This window comes from Prunus dulcis, chromosome 1, assembly GCF_902201215.1.
Source record: "Prunus dulcis chromosome 1, ALMONDv2, whole genome shotgun sequence".
Classification (NCBI taxonomy): domain Eukaryota; kingdom Viridiplantae; phylum Streptophyta; class Magnoliopsida; order Rosales; family Rosaceae; genus Prunus; species Prunus dulcis.
Window position 1 is genome coordinate 39,482,829 of NC_047650.1, and position 24,512 is coordinate 39,507,340.

Here is a 24,512-nt window from a genome sequence, read left to right on the forward strand (position 1 = left end):
AAATAACTAAATAAAAATAAAAGAGTTGATGCAAATTGCAAATGAAATGAGCCCATCAGTCTCTTGCTCTTTTAAGTTTGAACCATCATTTGCCCTTTTTACTCGGATCTTTTCTGTAACATCTTTTGCCTATTATTTGTTTATTTATCTTCTTCTTTTTTTCTTTTATCTTTTTTTTATCTGATCTTCTGTGCTTTTTTCAAATTGGTTAAAAAGATTTGAGTTGCTTAATTGATTTTTATGGTAAGGAATTTCACTTCTAATCATAGGTGGGAAGAGTCTTCACGTAGCTTTTTGGTTAAATCTGGCATCTCATCACCTAGTTGTCATTTACCCTTTTGGGTTAAGTTCAAAAGGTGACTGCATAATTACAAGGTTCATTTTTTCTTTTTCTTTTTTTCAGGGGGAATTTTTTTCAATTTCCCTAACCTTCTTGGATGTAATATATTTGTATCACATTTTCTAACACTTTACGCATTATATTTCAGTACAGAGTGCACCCGAAGAGTCGAGGGCTAGTTCTCAATACAATCACTAAGGAACTTAATTATATCTCTTGATGCATCAAGTTTACAAGTTACAACAACTTAATTAACGCTAGAAATATAAAGACTTTGCAGTCTCCTTTTGTTATGATGTTGATATAAGCATGTTCAAGTTTGTGATGGGCCATGTAGACATTGGCTGTATTTGTACAAGAGCAGCGTGTTTGTAGATCGATGTTTCCAATTTGACAAATGTCAAATGCTAGCAAGATATGCAAATTGATCTCCATGACGCAAATAACAACTTGAAGAATAACTTCAAGCCATGCATGCTCATAATTATCCGATTACTATTTATAGTTGACAAAAAGCTAAAAAACAAATTTGTCATTTTACATCTAATGAGATGATAAAGTCACTGCATAATCTTGTTCTCAATCTTTGTTTTGGGAAAATTTGAGAAAACCCATGTGTGGTTAGCAGCCAAATCTGACTTTCCTAACTATTAGCATGCTTTCTTAGTTCGGATAAATGGATCGTGGGAAGAAAATTTTGGAGATTTTATCTGCTAGCTAGTTGTACTTCTTTGAAAGGAGGTTCGAATCTCTTTCCTTAATGTCAATGATAATGTAGTTTGGTGATATTAGTCTCTATTTTAGGTTCAAATTCTATGGATAAGAATTTTATACCGACTTTTAGAGTATGCTAGGGTCGGCAATCTGGTTACTACAATTTTGTGTTACCAAATCATGTTTCTAGAGTTACATTTTTCCCAATTTGAGCTCAATTGTTACTCCAAACGCAAATTTTTTTTTTTTTTTGCCAAAGTTACCATGGGGACTTGGATCGAGGATCACTTGGGAGCACACCAAAGGTTTAGGCCAATCCAACTAACACCTCATTGGTCAAACTTAAACAAAGTTGATGACCGTAATATTATGAGTTATTTAATTGCTTAATTTATTTGTAGAAAGATTATTTATGTATATATAATGTATAGTTATATGTGTGAGCAGGAATAATCATTCTTAAGCTTATGGCACCCTAGCCACCAATAAATATTTTTGCAAAAGTTACATGTTCACATGAATAAATAGTGCAAAGTTATATTTTGACATGAATATATAGTGCAAAATTACACTTAGACACGAAGATATAACACTACACTAATGAATAGAAAAAATCATTCTTCATCCCCTTAGTACTTTTGTAGGTAAATAGTTCTTTATCAGGTTTATACCATCGTGCTTTGTGTCTTATAATTTAGCCACTCAGATATAAAATTCTAACTCCGCCTCTAATATACCCCATATTTTAGGAACTCAAAATACCATCATGCAATGCTTTCAAAAACCAATATGTATCTCCCCAAATTTTGTAATTAGTATTAATTTGAAAAAATAAAGAAAGAAAGAATAAAATAAAATCTCAAAATCTCAAATTTTGAATTAAGAAACTTTTTTTGGAGTGTCATTGTTCCTAATGGCAATATAGAAGAGGGGAGCCTCATCAATAGATACTTCAGAACAAAAGGAATCTTTAAAAAAAAACAAAAATAAGAGAAAAGTAAGAAAACAGATTGGAAAAGGAAAAAGGCAAGAAAGAAAATTGGAAAAGAATGAGTTGTGGTTCCTATGCCTCCTCCTTAAATTAGCTTTTTCCAATCAATGTTGTTCTAACATCGTTTTCCCCTCTAAGCAAATTACCCTTTTTTCCCTGAGAACAAAGTTTAGAAAGAGAGAAAGAGAAGAGCCCCATCTTTCTTTTTCTCTCATCCATCACAATTCACAAAGTAGCTATCTGGAAGATCGATCTAGGCCCCCACCCACCCCCCCACCCAAAATGACACAATTCATACGTACAAGTACAACCGTATATAAATTTCAGTTCATCCTCCTCAATTATTCTCAATGCATTTTGAATTTTACTAGCATCGATCACATGTGAGCGAAATTTAACCGTTGACGGTCGTTAATTATCCGTGACTCATGCATTTTGTTGTTGACACTAAATTTTGAATTTTTCTACATACATAGGCCAAATATATGACCCCTGATTCATAAGAAGTACAGGGTTTGTATTTAGGAAATCTATTTAAATAGGAGCCCATCATTTTTGGATCTAGATAAAAATTCATTGAATTTTGTGCTAAAAGTAATGAAGGATGAAGCTAACTGCTAAACGACGGAAGAGGCAACCACTAAACAGCCCATGTGGTGTGGGGAAAGCACTGCAGCCGCTGCTGCAACCCAAAGTCAAAATTTAGAAATACGTATGGGGCTGATTTTTGCATGAGAAGTGAATTAATTTCACCTTCAGGCTTCAGCTGTTGATTTGAAAACAAGACTGCGTGTAGAAAAACCTGCAATGGTAACTTCGTTTTAACCTAAGGATTAAAATTAAAGCACACACTTCAACTCTTTCGACTCAACAGTTTTTACTCCAATTTGAAATTTACTTACTTCAGACCAAATCTACATGGATTTTGGAAAGGATTATAATTTATAAGTCTAAATCAGCTAAGTTGGGTTTACAACTCCTACCTAAACAAGACCCTTTGCACCGTTATATAACCATTCTCATGAACAATTTAAGATACACAATCATCATAGCTCTAGCCTACTATAATTTGAATTCGTTGTTTGTAAGGTTATTGACTTCGCGTTATAGGTCCTTGGTCAGTACTACACATGTACCCTCTTACCTTTGAAGCTCTTCTTTGTTTTTCTCCATATTTTCGTACATTTATCAATCTTGGAAATCACGCTCGAACAATTACTAAACATTTCAATGAGAATCAACTTTGTTCATCCAAATTGCATATCTTTCATTGGAGTGCCATACATTTCGATTCATTTTCGTTTAGATTCATTCTCATTTGATTCTAGGTTCGTAATAATGTACATCTTCTTTAACTTGAAAGATAAAACTTCTATCATACATTTTAGATCCTGGTAGATCTTTTCTGGAGATATTCTCCACTAGCAAAATTTTTTGTTTTTAATTTGTTCCAAAAAAGACTGCATTTTTCTGGTGTGGATGGCAGACAAGCTTGCATATCTTGGGTTGAACAAGATTGCTCGTGAGCCTTTTCTCTGTACTGCTATTGATTGGACTGGACAAAACCCAAGAAGGTAACCCCTTTTATCATCCCTGAGAATTATTGAAGCAGCCATTGAAAATCGAAATTGCAAATAAGACAGCTAATTTTCTTAGTGCTCAATTTGCTATGTTGTCTGGGGAAGCATTGTCCTAGTCAATAATTCCAGTAGGCACACACCAACATGCAAAAGAGATTTCTGTTCTTGGTTTTTTTAACTTCTACTGGTCTATTTGGATTTACATTGGGCAAAAAGTCATGCTTATCAATCAGACCGCAGAATGGCATTGCTTTTAAACTGAACTTTTGGTGTAGGCTTTTTAGCTATGTCCAGTAAATGACAGAAGCTATATATATATGCTGTCAAGTTCTGGAAATCAGGAAAGGAAAAAAAAAAAACTTCCATGGTTTTGTGGGTTGGCCTGCATTTTGACAATCGACATAACCGAGGCACATAGGACATGCATAGCCCTAGTGGCTCTAAAGTCCATGGGCCTCAGTCTCTTTTCTTTTCCAACAGTGCATGGCTGCAAGATATGAATGGTACATGAAATTCTTATCCTAACATGTTGATAGTCGTTTTCCCTTATCTCACCAACATTTTTTTCCAAGTTATATTAGTTGTGTTTTTTATCGTCAATCCACTCTATTCGTAGTTATGATGACTAAGAAGAACCCATTAAGATTTATGAAAAATATTAAAGACTACACAAACCACAACCTAATCTTCCGAGTTGATAAATAGAATTAACAATATCAAAGAATTTGAATATTCGTATCTAAGCTACATTGTAGTTCTAGTAAAAAGAGATTAGTTCATTAAGGACTTAATGGAAAACATGATGATTGATGAAGACATGAGAAGCATTGAATTCTTGAAGTAGAATGTCAAGGTTGCACGAGCTTTGTTCTTGTTCTCCTTAGGGTGTTTTAGCTATGACTATGAGTATGATATGAAGGAATTTGATGGTGTTGGATTATATTTTTACAGTAGTGGCCGAATCCCCCTATATATAGTAGCCCTAGAAATCCTACATAACTAAGATATAATTACAGTTATTACAAGAATAGGATTCCTACTATAATCTAGGATTTTTTTTTAATTTCTCCTTATTTGACTTGATGAGACTTTGAACCATCTTAAACTAAGAATGACGACATTCCTTGTGACACAAGAAATGATTTCTCCTTATTTGAAGAACCGCTAGATTTTCTTCTTGTTGTTTTGTATGAGGGCTGTAACAAATAGTTTTTACGGACATGATCTTTGGGAGACGAGGGTACTGGTACTCTATAAGAGGCAAGGTTCCTTCTCCAGTTTTCAATTGAAAAGGTAAGGCTACGTAATTAAATTGACGATTAAGCCTGTATGTATAGAAGAACTCGTATATTCCCTGACGACATAGCCCAATTTTTATACTCATTGCTTATCCTCCTATCAATAAAATAATATCGCTTAACTTTATAAATTTAAAACAAAAACAAAAACCAATCCTCCACTAGAAATTTACACAAACGAATATTAAAGCCAGTGTTGAATTGTTTCTTCATGCATTTGGGCCTTGAGATTTATATGTATATAGAAGTTGGCCCAAAGCCAATGTTGAATTCCCATTTACAGACAAGTTCATTGCCGAATCCAAAAATCCCCAATAAAACGCTTCTTCCCCTCAAATCTAGTTGCCCCAGGTGTCCTCTCTTCTCGTAGGCTCCGCCCCAATCGAGCCGTTTGAATTTCACAGCAACAACAGCAATCAGACAAAGATTCCATTTTCAATCACAAGAATAAAATGAGCGACCACAAGACCGCAGCAGCAGCTGCAGCTGCAGCACCCGATCACCACCCACCATCTCAGACCACGAAGCCTCTTCCTCACTCCGAAGACTACGCTCCCTACCCTAAGCTCGACCCCAACGACGTCGTGCCGCCTCCCCAGCCCGAAACTTGGACCTCTGTCTCTATCGCCTCTGAACCGCCGCCGAAATTGGAATCACCGTCAGCGCCGCCGCCTCCAGTCGCTGATCCTCCGGTTCACGTCGAGGCTCGAGCGCCGATTGCCGGCGAAGCTGCCACCTCCATGCCGACGGAGTCCAATCCCTACGTCGCCACTCCTGCTCCGGCTCCCTCCTCCTCCGTCAAGAGTGAGTATCAGTAGCCAACCAGCGCTCTCATTTGTTTTCAATTATGTGTGTACATTTATATATATATTTGTATATGTTAGGGTTTTGTTGAGGAAATGATGAATTTGGGAGTGTTACTGTGGATGTTGGAAATGACTGTTTATTTGTTGTGTTATTTAGATAAGATGGATTCAGTGAAAGATGTTCTTGGAAAATGGGGAAAGAAGGCTGCGGAGGCCACCAAGAAGGCCGAGGATCTTGCTGGCAACATGTGGCAGCACTGTAAGTTTTCAATTCCAGTGAATTAAGCTGTTCTTTTGAGTGTTTTCAATTAAGTGAAAGATGTTAATTTTCCATGGTAATTGTCCTTTGCATCACTAATATTAGGTATAAAGCCAATGCAATCAATTTCCATTCACAAATGCTTTGTTTAGTATGCTGTAAAACTGGGTTCTTTGTTTTTTCTTAAATGATTAAGCAATTGCATGGCCTTTCTATGTGGGAGCATTCTGGTTTTTGCATGGAAGAATGGTGCCAATATGTGTGCTGGGAGTTGGAATTCAGAAATGCCATCAATATATGCGCTTTTAGATTGCAATGGATCTTAGGGTTATGGATTTTGCCTCTTGATTACTTTTTTCACTTACTTCTTTCTTGCCCCATTGTGATCCCGTTCCTCATTTTTATGACTTTAATTACTCTGTTATTTAGTTATAGTTTCAGAGGTTGTGGTAGGAACCGTGAATCCTTGATGATTTCTGGGTTTAAAAATTAAAATCATTGCTTGATTTCATAGTAAATTCTGTGCTGTTTTATTTGTGAGACATAAATCATGTACTGCTGTTTCCCTTGAACTAGTGAAAACGGGACCTAGTTTTGCTGATGCTGCTGTGGCAAGAATTGCACAGAGCACTAAGGTACTTGCAGAAGGTGGTTATGAGAAGATCTTTCGACAAAATTTTGAGACTGTCCCAGAGGAGCAACTTCAGAAGACATATGCTTGCTACCTATCCACATCTGCTGGCCCAGTAATGGGAATTTTATATTTGTCAACGGCAAAGCTTGCATTTTGCAGTGACGATCCCCTTTCATACAAAAATGGCGACCAGACTGAATGGAGCTATTATAAGGTATAGTGGATTAGTATTGTTTGCGTATTGCCATTGAACCATTTGCCACCTTTCTTGCTTGAATTATGACTTAGGAGCCATTCATGCTTGCCAATTGTGATAGTGAAATTTGAATTTCTTTCAAATTTTTTCTGTTTTAGAAATTATACTAATCTCGTGTCATGTTATCAGTGCTGAACGCACAGTATTAATACTGAGGAGGTAGATTTTAATTGAAAATATAAATTTCATTTTACTGATGAGTGTTTAGAATGATAATAAGGCATATATTAAATTTGTTAATTCATTTGTACGTATGAAAGATACAGATACGATGATGAATATGCCAGTGATCAACTTTGTTCGTAGATCTTTCTAAGATTTACCATGACAAGGGAGATAAATTTAATTCTCCATATAAGAGGGAGGCTTTGGTAATTGCACTTAACCTCAGGGGAGGTACATGTAATTTACCTATAATCTTCAAGTTTCTTGTTATGTAGTAATCGCCTCCAGTTATGCACTCCACTTGTAATTGCCTAATTCTTGGTTCATGAATTTTGTGGTGATTGGTGCAACCATCGATATCACCTTCTTTTGATAGCTAAACAATTTCAAGTGGAATGACTTGGTGTTTCTTCTATTTATGATAAGTTAAGTTCCAAGAAGTGTCAACACATTTCCAATTAGGTGTCGCCCACATTTTCAACTCTTTCCCAGTGTCTGTTCAACCATGCATGTCAATGTCCCTTCATTTGTATTATCTATATATCAGTATAAAGCCAAACCTTCTGAGTGTTGAAATCTCTTAAGCACAGAAAAATGCCCTTTGTTCATTTTACCCTTTTATTTTCCTTCTGGTATGGTGCTTTCTTACTTAAAGGGTTACAAGCAATGAAATCAAAACTCATATATTTTCCCCATTTGAAGATCTATTGTGATCCCATTAGTCAATTTTACTTTTTTGCTTTCTTCCGATAAATTTTTTTTGGGGATGAATTTCTTCCGATAATTTTCAATGGTCTAGATCTAGAAGTAGTATTTATATGTTGAAATCTCTCTATTAGCTATGGACATAATCCGGTATGATTCCCTTCTCGTATGTAGGTCGTTATTCCATTGCACCAGCTGAAGGCGGTCAATCCATCAACAAGCAAAGTCAAATCAGCTGAAAAATACATCCAGGTGGTCTCTGTTGACAACCATGAATTCTGGTTTATGAGCTTTGTACACTATGACAGTGCTGTGAAACATCTTCAAGAAATATTGCACCCCACCCAGCCCCAGCCCCACAGTTTGTGATGAATATAACTCCAAACCTTTGCCATGTTACAGCAGAGGCATCATGTTGGCAAGACGTCTACGTAGACGAAATCATGCGGGATATGGAATATATCAGCTATAATGTAGATGTATGTTCTTTGATTTGTGAAATTGCTGTGATGTATTTGTTATTAGAACCCAGAGACTGATTTTTACTCTTCGGGTATAGTGATACATTTGGGATGAGGTAAGTTTCAGTCGAGTCTATATTTGTTGTAAATGACATTTGTGATTATATACATCGTATTTTCAGCCTATCACCTTATTGTTAAAATATGGATTAAAACATGTATATTCCTCTGATTGTTGGCAACTTTCTGTAGAACTACAAGTGAGGAAGGATACTGTCAGGGATGAAGCCTATAACCACTATAGACGATACCTTGCCTTTCATATTATCTATGGAATTCAAATCCGAACCTGCTACGAAGAAATTTTTTACCTAAAGGAGATGATTTTGGCACTTCTGAAGTCATTTTTCACTCTTTCTATGACAAGTGTGTTGCTTGAGATTGTCTTTGGATTGTCTAAATCATTACCTAAGTTGGAGTCTGGTCTATGAGGTCGATTATTTGAAAGCCACTAATGGATTGACCCAGGCCTACACCTGCAAGGCTTAAGCTTTGGTCAAGCTCAAGCCCATTGCTTCGTTGGAATGAGAGCAACCAGACAGAAACCATTAGAAAAAGGAAAAAAGAAAAAACAACCTTTGCTTGACACTATTTAGAAAGCAGAGAAAAAAGAAACAGAGAGTGAGTGGGTGTCTTCTCTCCAAACGCCGACAGTCACGGATTATGGAGGCATGTTACGTTGTCAGTCCAAATGAGGAAAATAAGGGGATTGTACACTGACTTGAAACACAAGCTACTTTTTGGCCCTCATATCATATCAAATGAAAAATGGGCCATTTTTCTATTTGGCCCCCAACGACTCACGCCCACACATTTCCTCACTAGGTTTTATATCAATCTTGTGACAAAAACTTAGGAGCAATTGGTATTTTTCTAATTGCCAAGGGGTTAGTGGTAAAAGCATTTGCATGTATATTAGACATTTTAAGTAGGAACAGAGTTAGAATTGTAAAGTTAGAAAATCGAAGTAGAAAATACAAGTACATAAAACACTTAAGTATTCAATAATTACATATTTATAGATAAATATTTATAATTTAATAACGTCTAATTTGTTTTAAAGAGAACTATAATTTAAATTATAAATTATTTATTACAAATTCTATATGTTTCATATAATATAATGGAGGAGAGAAAAAAATATGGGGGGCCAGACCACTCCAGGCCTAGAACGTGTGAACTTATGAATTCTATTTAAAATTAGGAGTTGACAAAAATATGGGAGGGCCAAAGCCACTCCAGACCTAAAAATTAGGTTCCAACCCCAATCATACCTCCTTTCTCCCTTTCAAATTTTGGCAAAAAAAATTAAAATAATGATGTATATACATTAAACACCCAACATGTTAACTTATGAATTCTATTTAAAATTAGAGGTCGACAAAAAACCACATGAACCTTCAAATCAGACAAATCAAACCGATCTGAGCATTAGGTTTCTGCACTAAAAACAAATGTAATCATGAACCGAATCGAACTAAAATGTAATTAGTTTGGCTTAAGTCGGTTTGATTTCGCTTAGGTAGGTGTGGTTTGGGCTATTTAGAAACTGTCTAGACCGAACCAAACCACTTCTTGGCATTTGGCATTTGGCATTTTCTTGTTGGTATTATTATATTTCATCTCACACATTGCTGTTAGGATGTTGGAGATTTAGAAATTAGAATAGTGACTGCCATGTTTGAGTCCGACACTCCACCTGCACCCCCACCCTATCCCCCATCTCCCCTTCCCGCATCCTTCCAAATCCGAGGCCGGAAAAGTCATCGGTCTCTCCTCTCTCACCGTCGCGATGAGAGAGTGAGAGACTTTCATGGGTGTTTAGTCGGCGGAACGTTGGCATGAGCTGATGCTGACGACAGTGGCAGCGAGCGGACCAGAAGTTTTTCTTTTCATCTTGAGCTTTTCTTGGTCGTAGAAAGGTAAATGTTGGAAGATGGGGAGGAATATATGCTGACTTCACAAACAAAATGCAATGATGCTACTCATTTATTTAAGCAGATATAATAGCTGTAATGTCAGTCCAATTTGTATTTTGTGGTCAGTCTTTTCCTTGGATAGAGAGAGGCATAGAGAGATAGAGCCCACCTGTTTAGAATAAAGCAGCAACAAGTCGATCCAACTTCACATCGTTTTTTCCAACACCTTCAAACACTCCACTGGCTATAATTTGTATTCTTTACGACTTTCACCAATGTATATCCCTGCATGCTTAACGTGTTGGAAAAACTAGCTCTTCAACAAAAACAACTTTTCGCAAACTAGGCTGCGTTTACACCAATGGCCAATGGCTTCACATATATAGACAGAGACCTGCTTTAAGCAATCGAAGGATATATATTGTTGTTAGAGCTAGCTTGTCGGGGATGTAAATTTATGGTCTAAATCATTCTCGGATTGCAAAGCTCGGTAGGGCTTGTATGAAGGTGTTAAATATTAATACAAACTTGTGTGATAAAACTTGAAAATTTTAGAATAATTAAGAGAATTATCAAGTACAAGATGGTTGACTCTTATTCGAACCATCTAATAATTATCTATTATAATTATAACTAGAGAAATCTAAAATTAAAAGACAACTTGTGGCTGAAAATGACTTTCTAAAATTAGAGGACAACTTGTGGCTGAAAATGACTTTGGATAAGTCGGTTACTGCACAACCGACTTGTCCAAAGCAAAGTTGCCGACTTAGTATCCCTATAAATAAGCCTACAGCCTCTCAAAGTAATCAAGCTAAAAGCAGAAAAAACTAGCAGCTGTCCTATATTCCACTAAGTCCTATATCAAAGCTTTGTACCTTTTCTCCTCCATCCAAATAAAAATTACTTTGTTACTCTTTCAAAAGTTTTCCATTCCAAGTTAAACTATTGTCCTAAACACTAAACCAAACCATTCTAAACCTCTTCTTCCTTAAACTAACAGAAGGCTACAATGTCAACACAAATTTGTATCAAAATAATATTTTCTCTACATATTTATCAGAATGCTTAATCTTTTAAAATATATATGATGTATGCGTGTCGTGTCAAATATATATATATCTATCCTTTGTGGTGTCATTGTTCTGCTTTTTGACAACCAAAAATGATTTTAACTATGTTTGGCAAAACAATTAGAAAATAATTATGGGGGTCATAAAAGTGCTTTTTTTAAAAACACAAATTTTTACCAAAAATTATCGTCGTTCTTATGATACAAGCGCTTCTAACAAAAGTAAATGGGCTCTAAGGTCCACAGAGTACACAACTTTGTTGATAGACTTTGTGCTATGGAGGTCACAAAGTGATGATTACGCTGTTGTTTAATTGAAGATGACCATGGGTGGTTTGGTAAACCTACAAACGTGTTGAGTTAGAGAAGCTGAAATCTGTGAAGGTTATTTTAGATGAACATATCGAGGCCTCTCATAACTGAAGAATTAATGATTCCATGGGAAAGTTATAGCCTAAAACAGACCAGTCAGGATGCTCCGAGAGAAGGTGTGCTAGGAGTTGTATTGGTAATCTTGCGAACCCTAATTAGAAGTAACTATGAAAAAACACCAAAGTGCTCGTAATTGTTTCTCCTTGTTATTCTGTGGTGAGAATCTCATAGTAACTCAGTGTCATAGCTCATTCGTGTGAATCTCGTAAATTCTTGTATTGTTCTTTGTGATTGGTTTACTTTTGTGTTTCTCGATCACATTTATTTATTTCACACCTGTTATTTCTAACCCCAACATTTTTCAAGCTGACAACAACACTCCAACAGAAGAACTTTGTAGAGTCAAACTATCTAGCAACCCATTATTTCTTGTGTTTTTGAGGTCTCAGTAGGTTGTCTTGAACTCTTGGCAGCGTACCTGTTCATGCAACTTAATTTCCTTTATTGACCAGCGTGAAAGAAATTAATTAGGGACTTGACATTGAATTGCTAAAATTAAGCAAAGATCACTCAAAAATATCAAATTCATCCATTGATCATATGTTCCATACGCAGCTGAGCCTCGCTCGTCACAAACATCGATTAAAATTGTTCCAAGTAATTAACCAAATAAAGGAAAAAAATTGTTCCTAGAGAAATGATCAACCTAAATACATATTGGCCTCCCCCAACAATTTATGGGGCATTTTCTTCAATTGACTATAATCCTAAGGACGTACTCAAGTACTTGTTAAACCAGCTCAGAACACTATAAAGCCTTTAGTCATCAAATGTCATCAATTAATGGTAACTATTGCAACTTTTTTTTTTATATAGTGGAAGAACGTTAAATTGTCAGAGCACACCAAAAGATGAACACAGAAAGTTCCCCATATAGTCCAAATTAGTACATATGTAAAACAGGAAATTTTGATAATTAACTGTGCATTAATATGAAGTTAACTTCTCATTATTTAAATTGTCAAAGAAAACAATAAATGTTTATATAACAACAAAGTAAAAGAAGAAATAAACCAGCATAAGAAGATGAAACACAAGCTGAATGGATTAAGAAAACGAGAGCAACCTGACTAGTTTCAGAATTAAATATACGTGTTATAATTTGTGTAAACGAGAACAGTCTGATTAATTTTAAAATCCAATAAACGTATTATAATTTGTGTAAACAAGAGCAGTTTGACTAATTTCAAAATTCAATATACGTGTTATAATTTGTGGGAACTTACAGCGCGATATCGGCATGCATGCTACGTGTCGTTAACGCATGCATAATGCTTTTCGAGAAATAAAAAAAATCCAAAAAAATATTTTCCTAATAAAGAAAAGAACAAATTTATTAAACGAATCCAGTACACCCCGCTGTAAATAGATGCTCTCATCTGATGAGATCACATGTGTCCGTTAAGCTCAAAAATCGGTGAATTTGATCAGCTTCTTCAGTTTCATGCTGGATGTGTCCAGAGATTAATGCAATATGGAGGTTGAGCCAAATTAATATGAGAGAGAAAAGATAAAGAGAGAGTAAAGCTCAGGCGGTGATCATGGAAGCAAATAAGGATAAGATGACAAACGTGGATGAACGTCCAAAACCCAAAACTCAGAACTAATCCAAAAGAAATTAATAAACAATACAAAAATAGCAGGTTTCAGGTTTGCTTTGCATGCCAAAAATTACAGGTTTCGATTGGAGTTTTTGGAATTCTCTGCTTCCTTGGTAATGCGAACTAATCACAACCCAATTTAGGTTATCTTAGCATAATTAAGCTTACCCTTTATGTTGGTTTTCCTTTTTGTTTCACCAAAAAAAGAAAAAGAGAAAACTCTCACACTTCCATGGAATAAAATGGCAGAGCTGTTTTGGGTTTTTAGGGCAATGTGCAACATAGGAAGAAGATGCTTAACCAAAATACCCAATTAATTATGAACACCATGATTAACCTTAAGATTAGAATCAGAGCCAGAGATTAATTAGCAAAAACACTGAAGAAGAAGACTGACTTAATTAAAAGTTTAGAACCTGGCGATGAAACCCTAGCTAAGCTAGCTACTAAAATTACCATGAATTAACACTAAATTAAGGAAAACCATTCACACAATAAATTTTCAAGGAGGCCCTCTTTCTTACGTACATGCATGAATGGGTGATGATAATCTAACTGGGTAAACTCAACATACACTGCAACACTCTTCTGAGCTAGCTAGGTAGCTAGCTAAGCTAGCTAATTAGCTATTAAATGAAATTAAAATGGTTAATCAATTAACTTAAGGCCCTAATTTCTTACCGAGGGTGTGCTTGTTGTTGTGCATCCAAACCTTGAGAACCTGTCGCTTCACTCCAGTCTCTCCACAAAACTCCTCCACCGCTGCCTCGTCATGCTTCTGAATCCTCCACCCAACTTTCTCCGCAAACTCCAGCATCTTTTCCTTCTGCTCCTGCGTGAACTTGGTCCGGTGCCTCTTCTTATTTATCCCAAATCCTCCTCCTCCTCCTCCACCGCCACCGCCGCTCGAGCTGGGGTTCGAGACATCCTCACCATCGTCCCTACTATGAGATCCACCGCCACCGCCTGATGCTGCAGGCAAGGTTAGAGTGGGCCTTGCGTGCGGAGAGGTGATCAGGTAGCCAGATGGCGGTGGTGGTGGGCGATAGAAGGCCGAGGAAAATTGGTGCTGGAGGAGGTGGTGGTGGGACCCACCGCTCTGGTGGTAGGGCCCAGTAGTACCACCCTGATGGTGATGAATCAGCTCGCCCTCGGGCTCCTTGCGGTGGAAGTTGCGATGGCAGTTGCAGGCGGCGCATATGAGCGCGTCCATTGTTCCCTCGTCCCCGGCAGCCAGGAACTCGCAGCAGCCGTCGACGGCGTGACCACCGATGCTGACGGCGTGATTCTTGAGGCATTCTCTGTACCTGACTATGGTGGTGAGGGTGGTGGTGGTGTTGGTGACTGCCGCGGTGGCGGTGGGCCCCCTCTTTCTTGCGGTGGAGACGGTGCCCTCCAGGGCGGGTCCCATTTTGGCCCTCGAACTCGCCCCAGCCGAGTCGTAACCTGGGGGCGCCGGCTGCATCTCCATCTCCATCTCCTCCTCGTGCTCTTCGTGCTCCTCAAATTCCATTCTCTCTCTCTCTCTCTCTCTCTCTCTCTCTCTCTCTCTCTCTCTCTCTCTCTCGATTTCTTTGATTGTTTGGTGAGGAAATGAAGAAGTGAAGATCTACATGGTTGCTGAAGAGCCCAAGAAACGGATTATGAAGACGATCAACAACAAAAAGCTTCTTCCACTGGAGATGGACATTTGTAAATGACTAAGTGCAAAATGTTTGTTTGTATTACATCCAAGTGTTGGTTTGTGTTGTGTAATAGTAATATTTAAATCTTAAACTGTTAATTTTTATTTTATTTTTTGGGTTTTTTTTTTTTTTTTGGGTTGTTGTTTTGAAATGGGTAATACTTTTTTAATTTTTAAAGTTTCTCAGGGAGGAGAAGATAAGAGAGGGGTGGAGAATTGTGGCCATCAATTCCCCTCTACGCATATCATACTCTAAACCTCTCTCTTTCATTTATTTCTTCTTTTTTTTCTTTTTTTATTTTTATCTCTAATACTTAACTAGGGTTAATTTTTGAAATCTCTACTTGTTTTGGTGCTTTGCTTCTAACTTTCTTCTTGGCATTTCTTGCTAATTGCATAATGGCATGCACTTTGGTTCTTTTTCTTGTTTTCCTTTTATGTGGAAACACTACTTTGTTGTGTTTGTTTCCTTTTTTTCTTTGTGGTAAAAGTGAGATTGGGAATCACTTTCTCAGTAATAGCATGAAAGTAGAAAAGGGAAATGGCAGAGAAAGAGGAAAACCACTTGCCCCAAAAAAATGACATAGTACTAGAAGGGATGATGTTTAGTAATGGTAGACCTGCTACCCTATATCTAAAAAGCTACTCAAATCGCACCACAGTAAAATTTCCAAAGATTTCCTAAAATGAGTATTTTCGCGTAACGACATTTAGTCTTCATTTTGTTACTAGGGATTCAAAATTTAAATAACATGAATAAGAGTTTATTGTATTGTTGAATAGTTAAAAAAAAATAGCAAATTCACAATTAGGTAGCTCTGAAGAAGCACATATTAACTTTGATTCACCAATTTGAATTTAACCAAATTTCTGCATATAATGCGAGTTCAGTTTATTTGAAGTCCGTCAAATTCAAATTTTATCTTAAATTCGAATTGAGTATATCGAGTTACCCTATCGATCTTACCCTACGGACCACTCGCTAGTAAGGTAAACGAAAAATATGCATATCAAACAAGGGAGATTGTTAGGGGACAAATTGATGAATAGGAGTGATGAGGGCAAATCAAATAAGCGATCCAGGCTGGATGGGGATCAAGAGGTGGGGTTGATATATGCTTCAAGAACTGGCAACACAGGTGAGGTAAGCTCATGAGGACACTGATTTTAAACTGTCGGCATTTTTGGGAGCTGCCTACGTGCCCTCCATTTTCAGACATCATGTGTGAGTGTGTGTCTATGTGACGTCTTCTACCATCAACAACTTTCAACTCAATGGGTTTCAGGATATTCTATCTCAACTTCTCATGGACTTGTTTTCACAGTACCATACACCATATACTCGAACTGGCCGCCATCTCATCTTCATCCAAGTTTCGTTTGAGTGCCATTACTTTTTTGCCCTTTAATTCGGATTTGAAGAGATTCATTTTTCTTTGAGGGCCTTTTCTATTGCGATGGGACGATAATATATTAAACTCACACACACTAGCTACACATATGCTAGAACTCGAATTCATAACTTTGTCTGAGGAAGAGATATATTTTCTGATTAGTTGTTCATCAATCATATGTATGTGGCCATTGATTAGCTAGTATAAACCTTATTATCATCGTCGAATATCAAATATCACATGTATGTGGCCATTTATTTGTCTAAGACATTGGTTATGTTTTAGTTCTCCGGTCAAATATCATCTATGAAAAAGTCAATAAAATCCGAAATTATTTATCAATTTGAGTAACAATATAATCATTTCAATATTTATGGTAAACATTATATCCGTGTACATGCTTGATCAAAATTACATAATGTCATGGCTTTCAAATTAGCTAATTTTCCGAAAGGGTGATCTTCAAATTGAGTCCACGGGGTTGGGGAAGTGCCTTTGCTCCCTTTCCCAATCGTTGCCCTGGACAGTGAACTCATAGACTAGGCTTTGCTCCAAATTTAAAAGGGAATCGCGCTCGCATCGTTTGGCTCTGACTGAGTGGAAATACGAGGAAGCAGGCAAGCAAGTAGCCCTGTCCTAGAAAACTACGTCGAGGGAAAGATTAAGAGAAAATGAAAGTTAAGAGATAGATAGGCAACTAGAATTACGCACATGTTAAAAATGAAATAAATTGTCATATAAATTTGAAATGATTTCGATGGTAATCACCTGGCTAAACTATTTCTGATTTAACTAATTTTTTGGATAAATAATCATTAAAGTGAACCTAAGAAATAGGCGCTTTTGATGATTAAACCGCAGATCATGTGCAATAACTTCCAATAATTCATCATACTCACAAAATTTTCCTTGGAGAACACAGATTAATTCATCGTATTGTATATTGATTTTTTCTTCTCTATCTTCAACTTACATAATAATTGTGTATATTTGAGTCTAAGCAGTGTCAAAATCATGTTATATATGAAGTGATTTCTCACAAATATATAGTATTAGTGGATGGATTAAATTAAACCATGCCATGATGCCATCACAAGGATAAGGAAGAAGCAACTAACTTTGGAGTGTGGATAGTTGGATTGGATTGGATTGGGTTCTGCAGGATTGGACTCGTCAACTGGCCGTTACACACTCACCCTCAGCATGGAGCATTGGAGTATGGAGGACTGATATGTTGGGTTGATGTGGACTTGTCTGCTAGAGTGGGCTCCTTCTACTCTCTACTGGTAGTCTCACACGTGACAGAGATCTTCAGGTCCACACACACACATGAGAGAGTCTAAAGAAAAAGGGAAAAATAGCAACAGATTTGTACAACAAGCACTGTAAATTTGGCCTAAGGTAGATGAATTTTAGTGAATTGTTAAATCATGTAATTAACGGTCCAGTGAATGTTGTCGGATATGGAACAGAAGAAATCACCGTTGGATTAGCAGGTGTACATGTATCGGATATTTATGTCTTAAGACATGTGCATGAGCAAAAAAGTGGTGCATTCCCAATTTTTTTTTGAAATACAAGTGATTGTCTAAATTAAAAAGGGGAAGAGGTTTCAAATGCGCACGCACACAATTAGGGTGACATGAATGTTCGAATTTGAAATTACTGGTCTGCAAATCTAGATCCTTTTTCACTTTCTAGACCATGTTATTAGCTCCTAACTTTTTTTAATGTGCATATAAAAGTGAAAAAGGATTCTAAAATTCAGTACTAAAATTGGCCTACAAAATAATAAGGGGCATTAAATAAACTAGGGTGTCCAAATTTCACTAAAGATTTGTGTACGGCGGAAATGATGCTGAGAATAATATAAGTAGAGCTCAATTTTGTGTGATGCCCTATGTTTTTGTGTTAATTAATGACGCAATGAAACTGATTTAAATTTTAAGTTGTTCTTTTTTGTTTTATTTTGGCAGGTGATGTCATCCAAACGTCATGTGATTCCCTACCTTACCCTGGAATGCCAAAACCAAAGCCTGCTTGCTTGCTACATGCTAGGCTACTTGCAAATTGCTAATTTGGTTGTGCTTATCTGACGCAACGCCTGTCAGCCACCAGGAAACACCCTCCCACTTCTTTGAACCACTTTTCAACTTTAAGACACTCAACATAAAGAGAGCTTTTGTGTGTTTGGGGTTTATTGGTTACAGTAGTGTTAATAGGAAGGGCCAGACTCACATAATTAGTACTCAAAAACATTGGTGGAGAATGGTAGGGTTAACCGTGGTGCTTGTACTCGTGACTGATTTTTAGTCGTTGATGTGTGTGAATTTTATTTTGTAAAATGTATGTTACTTACAAAGAAAGATATACTTTACAACATTCATTATGCGAGGAATGTTAGATATATCCCGATAAAACAACAAGGTCACGTAATGAATGCTATAGACATAATGAGATGACGCATCAAATTCTCTCATTTTATGCTTTGGTGTTTTTTGTTTTTTGAGTCTGAATTGCGCCAAAGCCGCCAGCAAAAACAACAAGACAAAACTACAAGCAAGATGCAGGCAAACTAGAATCAAGCCTACAACCAAAAAGAACTAAACTAATTACTGATGGGTGAACTCCGCCGGAGGACAAGGAAGGCCATCAGAAACCAATGGAGCAATGGTCCGTAAACTTGATTTTCCGTTGCGTTTCTGAAATATAATTGGGTCGGGGATTTCGGGTAGAGGTAGATTCTTTTGGATGTTTGTGTAAATTATATTCGTGAGTGAGTGAGTGAGATTTGATATGAGGGAAGAAAGCGGGGAGAAATAGAGCAGCAGCAGGGAAATGAAAGGGACCACAAGGACAGTGACAATGACAAGATAGAGAAAAAGTTGTGGAGGGGTTTGGGGCTTTCTGACCCCCGACCCTTCATTTCCTACATTTCCATCCTTTCTGGCAGCCTTTTCCATATTTTGCTTCTCATAATCCAAACATTGCTATCTTTACCATTCCTATTTCATTATTAAACCTCTCTCTCTCTCTCTCTCTCTCTCTCTCTCTCTCTGGTGGTCCTCCCTACAGCAACCATTTTAATTCTAAGAGAGTAGCAAACCAGTCCTTTCATTACAAATTCACTATAAGTCTTCTATGCAAATGATCCCAACTAACACAACAACTAACAGAGCATGTGCTACCAGAAGAAAGAAAAAAAAAACACTGACATTTCATGTGTCTCCAAATGATGCATTTTGTGTTCCATGTAGGTGAGGAGAGGGAGTGAAAGAAGAAGAATTATGGGCATAGATTAGCTTCATGCATGGGTGGTGAGCCCACTGTCTTTCCAATCCCCACCTTATTGGGCTTTTCTATTGTGTTCTTCCCGTGGAAATTATTTCATATTTTGATCAAAGCAAACATTTGTGCCCTTTAAGGATTTGGGTTTAGCCCATGAAGCCTTTGGGTGAGTTAAGCCGAGTTAAGAGTTCAAGTTGGGCCTTCATTGATTGAAGTGTCTACAATACTGTTTGAATTACGCATTTCATTGGAGATCATTTCATCTTATTTTGCCATGTTCAATAAATGCTTCATACTTCATGTTTCTGTACATACATTCAACGTAAGCATCAAACTCACGGGAAACAAACACCAAGCCATGTGTGATGATGGGGATGCATCCCTAACACAGATAAAGAAATTAATGGCGTGGGACAATATTCAAGATGGTGACTGGGATTCAGATGTACCCTATGGCAAAAATAACCTAACTCATCCGAGGCTTGTATAATGTCAATTAGCCCTTTGTTTAATGGTATTTTTTTTTTTTTCTACTCAATATTGAAAAAAGTCTTAAATTCGAATCCCTTATACTCATTATGAGAAAAATAATTGATGAGCTTATCACTCATATATAGATCGTGGAAGAAATATAGTGACTGACGAATAATGTCTGAATGTGAGGCTTTCATTAGCTGTAATAAAACATATGTCAAATGAGTATTACCTTCAGCTAATTATCTTTAGAACCTACATGTCCTATTATCCAGAAACCACATTTTTTCTTTTTTTTCATGAACCTTCTAGCCGACATTGACCTACATGCGATGCAATGATGCAAACTTGAGCAGGAACCACATTTCACATTTGGTTAGATAACCATACGAAAACGAAAACAGAAAAAAGCCAAAAGAGCAATTGCCAATTTGCATTAAAAAGAATCCAATACGGTAGAAGAAGCATTGATTGCAATCAAACCCAACTGACAGACAGAATCTTAAAGATGGTCACTGCATTAAAATGTTTTTGGAATTGAGCCCAACCGCAGTAAACCGTGGACCATCAACCATCCACCATTTGTTAAGTAGAAGACTGACACTGAGCACATAAATGGATGACAGCAGCCACAAATCGGGAAACTTTCAAGTGTTTGCACCCATTATATAATTTTCCCGGTTTTCCGTTTTCTAGGAACTGACGTAACTTTCCTACTAATCAGTCTTTTTGGTCTTTAAGAAATGTCGACTCATTGATATATACAATGGGATATCTGCCAGGTTTGTATGTTTGTTTGTAAAATTCATAAAACGTATTTTTCGAAAGAGTACTTTCAAATTTTGGAAAATTAAATTACTCGGTTGGACTATTAAGGATTGTTCATATGAAATTTATGTTTGCATTTCCTAGAACTCATAATAGGTTTAGAAGTGTCATTTAAATGTAGGGTTAAAGCAAAAATGCAGTCTTTGATTTCCAGAAATAGTTCAATAAGTTTCCGAATTCCAGAATTGTGATTTAATACATGTGAGATATTTTATCCAACGATAAGATATTTCATTTTTCATGCATTCATGCTACGAACATATTTTTCAAGTCTGATATGATTTCATTCCATTAATCTTCTATGATTTAGGTCAATTAGAATCTCTTTGGGAGTGCAATCTTAGTGAGGCATATTTTTCAATATCTTTTATTTCTTTCATTAATAAATAATGACTTATCTTTTAAGTAAAATAATCCTTACTTGTTTATTCTTTTTATTTTCCAGTACATTATTAATCATGTTAACATGATTTATTTGTGTTTGTTCCTTATAATTTTTTATCAGCCTATTCAACCCCCTCCACGCGTTTCTTAGCTATTCTACAAGTATTTTCAGGGATTCATTAATATGAAATTGTTGACGAAAAGATAAATAAAAAATGCATGAATTTCAAGTGAATCACTATATTTAGTCATTTTAAATTCAAAATATTACATTGTATATAGTTATTCTAAGTTTATATAAAATACATTGTATCTAGGGTTCAAACATTGTCAAAAATTGGTGGTTTAAAAGCACTTTCGATTGTCAAATTATATGAGTCTTCTAAAAGCAGTCTCAAATATGTCCTAAACCGTGCGTAGTTTTCACTCATTAAATAGAAGTTGACACAACTTAAAACCAACGCATCTAAGTTAACCTACAACCTCTATTCTTCATATAGATAGTTTTGCAACTAGAAATCAATTGCCGTAGAAACATATAAGAGCATCTTCAAGGGAGATGTCAAATACCAAATATCAAATTTAAATTTGATGGCTAATGTGGCAATTTGACATCTTATACAGCTTTACACTCCACCCGATATGTCAAATGAAATTATTATTTTATTATATTTTAGTGTTGATTTATTTTTAATTAAAAAGAAAATAAAATAAAAATAATAAAATATTCATTTGACATTTTTCTTTTGGGATGTCAAAAATAACATCTCAATCTCCAACCTTCATTCCACATCAGCTTTGACACATCAGTTGGAGTGATGTGAGATGTTATTTCTAACCATTAAATATCTATGTGACACTTTTGACACATTGATTCTAGATGCTCTAACAATTTTCTTTGTGGGTCAGAATCAAAATAGAAACATTGTTTATGGGGGTGACCAATATGAGCTTGCCCCAAAAAAACTTACAAATATTTAATTCTACAACATTCCAATCTCCAACAAAATAATCCAAATCCCACTTCTTAATCATCTAATTAACCACTTTGTTACATAGAAACCAGAGGTTTCTGAAGCATCTTCCTCTCAGATTTCTCATCACCCTCCAAACTAATCACCCACTTGGACATATCCAACTCCACCGAATCAACTTCCCTCCCTCCAAACTCAAACACAAATCCTCTTTTTTGATACCGCACGATCCTTGGACTATTCAACACTCCCGTTGACCTCGACTTGTTCAGCCTCACCACCGAAGGCACCTTCACTGCTACCCCTGCACCCTTCCGCACCTCATTATTACCGCCCCACGCCTTAATCTCATTCACCGACCCAATTGACTTTGACTTCGCCACGCGTCGATCAATCATCTCCTCGCCCTCACCCTCGCACTCTGCGCCCAACACACTCGATATCTTCCCGTTCAGCTTCCTCCTGCTCCCTCCTCTCACAAACTTCGCATTTCTAACCTCTTCGTATTCGCGACTTTCACCACGTCGATGCTGATGCTTCCGGTTCTCCACGCGCTTCATGTTCACGCGCCGCTTCAGGCTACTCCAAATGGACGGCGCGTGGATTCTCTTGATCACCACCTTCAGACACTCGACGACCTCGGCCATCGTCGGCCGCTTCTCCGCTGTGGATCTCACGCACTTCGCGGCCAATACCGCCACGTGGCGGATCACGGCGGGGTCAGCCGGAGGTCCAATTCTCTGGTCGCAGATTCCGGCGAAGTCCCCACGCTTTATTATCGGCACGGCCCAGTCCACCACCGACGGAGGGCTGTAGTTCACGTCAATGGCGTTTCTCCCGCTCAAAATCTCCAGCAAGAGAATTCCGAAGCTGAAGACGTCGCTCTTGGCGCTCAGATCCCCCGGCGCAAGATAGCCCGGGTCGAGGTACCCTAACGTCCCCGCCGGTGGCGTGCACTTTATGCGAACGTCCTCCACGTGTCCCCTCAGCGCCAGCCCTAAGTCGCCGAGCCTCGCGTTCCAGTCCTTGTCGATCAAAACGTTGGACGATTTGATGTCGCGGTGGATGACGGGCGGGCTGGACGAGTGGAGCCCCTGAACCGCTTTTGCCACGTGTAACCCGAACCGGATCCTCCGGGTCCAACCGGGCGGTCTGGAGTTCAAGTGGAGGAGGTCGTAGAGAGAGCCGTTGGGCATGTACTCGACAACGATCAATTTAGTGTCGTTGGCTGAATCGGAGCAGAACCCGATGAGATTTACGAGCCTGGGGTGGTGAACTCTGGAGAGAATCTCGATCTCATTCTCCGCGTTGTGAAGGCTCGCCGACGACGACGTTGTTTGGGAGGATTTGGTTTTTTTAACGGCGGCGACGAGACTGCCGCCGTCGAGAACGGCCTTGTAGACGCTGCCGTGGCTTCCTTTGCCCAGAAAACTCTCGGCGGCGAAGCCATTTGTTGCGGCGACGAGGTCGTCGTAGTAAAAGTGCCTGATCTTGATCGGCTTGTTATTGGGTTTGGTTTTGGGTTTTCTTCTGCGGTCCCAGTTGTACGGATCGCAGGTTGCGATCGCCGACTCTGCATTGCAAGAGAGGTAGCCCATTGAGCTTAGTTTCTCACAGTCAATTAATCGAACACCGAAGAGGCAAAGAGAGGTGGGCTTGGGTGGTCGATTCTGTGGTGGGTTCTTCGAGATGGTGAGAGTAAAGAGAGAGAGATTGAGATTGAAAGGAAAAAGGAGGAGTTAAAGGTGGTAGGGGGAGGTGGTGGTGGAGAGCCGCAAAAGCCATTAGTGCAAAAGAGAGAATGGGGGTTGGTTTTTTTTTGGGTGCTTAAAGTCTTCTTCAGTGGTGGTGAGGTAATGTGTTTTACAGCTTTTATTTCTGTGGTAAAGAAGGGGAAGATGTGAAACAATCAAAGGTGTGCAAAATTTTGAACTTTGGCCAAAGTGGGGTTTTTAAAAAAATCATTTTAAAATTATTATTTTATTGTTTTTTACATGCAGAAGAGTGCAACTTTGATAGGCATTTCTTGGGGTCGTTGGTCTTTAAAGAAATTGGGCCTTGTGGTGGACCCATAAATTTTTTGCTTCATCATCATTGAGAAGTTATAGGATACTAACTTATAATATGGATAAATGATAGTGTTTATTTTCTCTTTTTTTAGAAAATAATATCTATAAATATATACTTCTATTA

General features: G+C 37.6%; 3 protein-coding genes across 3 annotated transcripts; 1 reads left to right on the forward strand and 2 right to left on the reverse strand.

Moving 5' to 3' along the window:
• The first annotated feature begins 5,097 nt into the window (after positions 1 to 5,097).
• Positions 5,098 to 8,398, forward strand: LOC117615199 (GEM-like protein 1). The gene is made up of 4 exons (XM_034344238.1): positions 5,098 to 5,727; positions 5,887 to 5,988; positions 6,565 to 6,836; positions 7,923 to 8,398. The coding sequence occupies exons 1-4, from the start codon at positions 5,376 to 5,378 to the stop codon at positions 8,115 to 8,117; spliced, it is 921 nt and encodes a 306-aa protein (XP_034200129.1). The 5' UTR covers positions 5,098 to 5,375; the 3' UTR covers positions 8,118 to 8,398.
• A 5,411-nt stretch (positions 8,399 to 13,809) lies between these two features.
• Positions 13,810 to 19,418, reverse strand: LOC117614214 (zinc-finger homeodomain protein 2). The gene is made up of 2 exons (XM_034342939.1): positions 19,394 to 19,418; positions 13,810 to 14,857 (listed from the first exon to the last, which is right to left on the reverse strand). Exon 2 carries the CDS (start codon positions 14,804 to 14,806, stop codon positions 13,955 to 13,957), a length of 852 nt encoding a protein of 283 aa, XP_034198830.1. The 5' UTR covers positions 14,807 to 14,857; positions 19,394 to 19,418; the 3' UTR covers positions 13,810 to 13,954.
• A 2,824-nt stretch (positions 19,419 to 22,242) lies between these two features.
• LOC117616592 (serine/threonine-protein kinase-like protein At1g28390) lies at positions 22,243 to 24,295 on the reverse strand. Its single transcript, XM_034345957.1, has one exon. It carries the CDS (start codon positions 23,915 to 23,917, stop codon positions 22,397 to 22,399), a length of 1,521 nt encoding a protein of 506 aa, XP_034201848.1. The 5' UTR covers positions 23,918 to 24,295; the 3' UTR covers positions 22,243 to 22,396.
• Between the last annotated feature and the right edge of the window lie 217 nt (positions 24,296 to 24,512).

Excerpts from the sequence above, each read along its gene's own strand:
- LOC117615199 (XM_034344238.1), top strand. The coding sequence starts at position 5,376 with ATGAGCGACCACAAGACCGCAGCAGCAGCTGCAGCTGCAGCACCCGAT. Across the intron at positions 5,989-6,564 it reads TGGCAACATGTGGCAGCACT|TGAAAACGGGACCTAGTTTT; the intron begins GTAAGTTTTCAA and ends CCCTTGAACTAG. Across the intron at positions 6,837-7,922 it reads CTGAATGGAGCTATTATAAG|GTCGTTATTCCATTGCACCA; the intron begins GTATAGTGGATT and ends TCTCGTATGTAG.
- LOC117614214 (XM_034342939.1), bottom strand. The coding sequence starts at position 14,806 with ATGGAATTTGAGGAGCACGAAGAGCACGAGGAGGAGATGGAGATGGAG.
- LOC117616592 (XM_034345957.1), bottom strand. The coding sequence starts at position 23,917 with ATGGGCTACCTCTCTTGCAATGCAGAGTCGGCGATCGCAACCTGCGAT.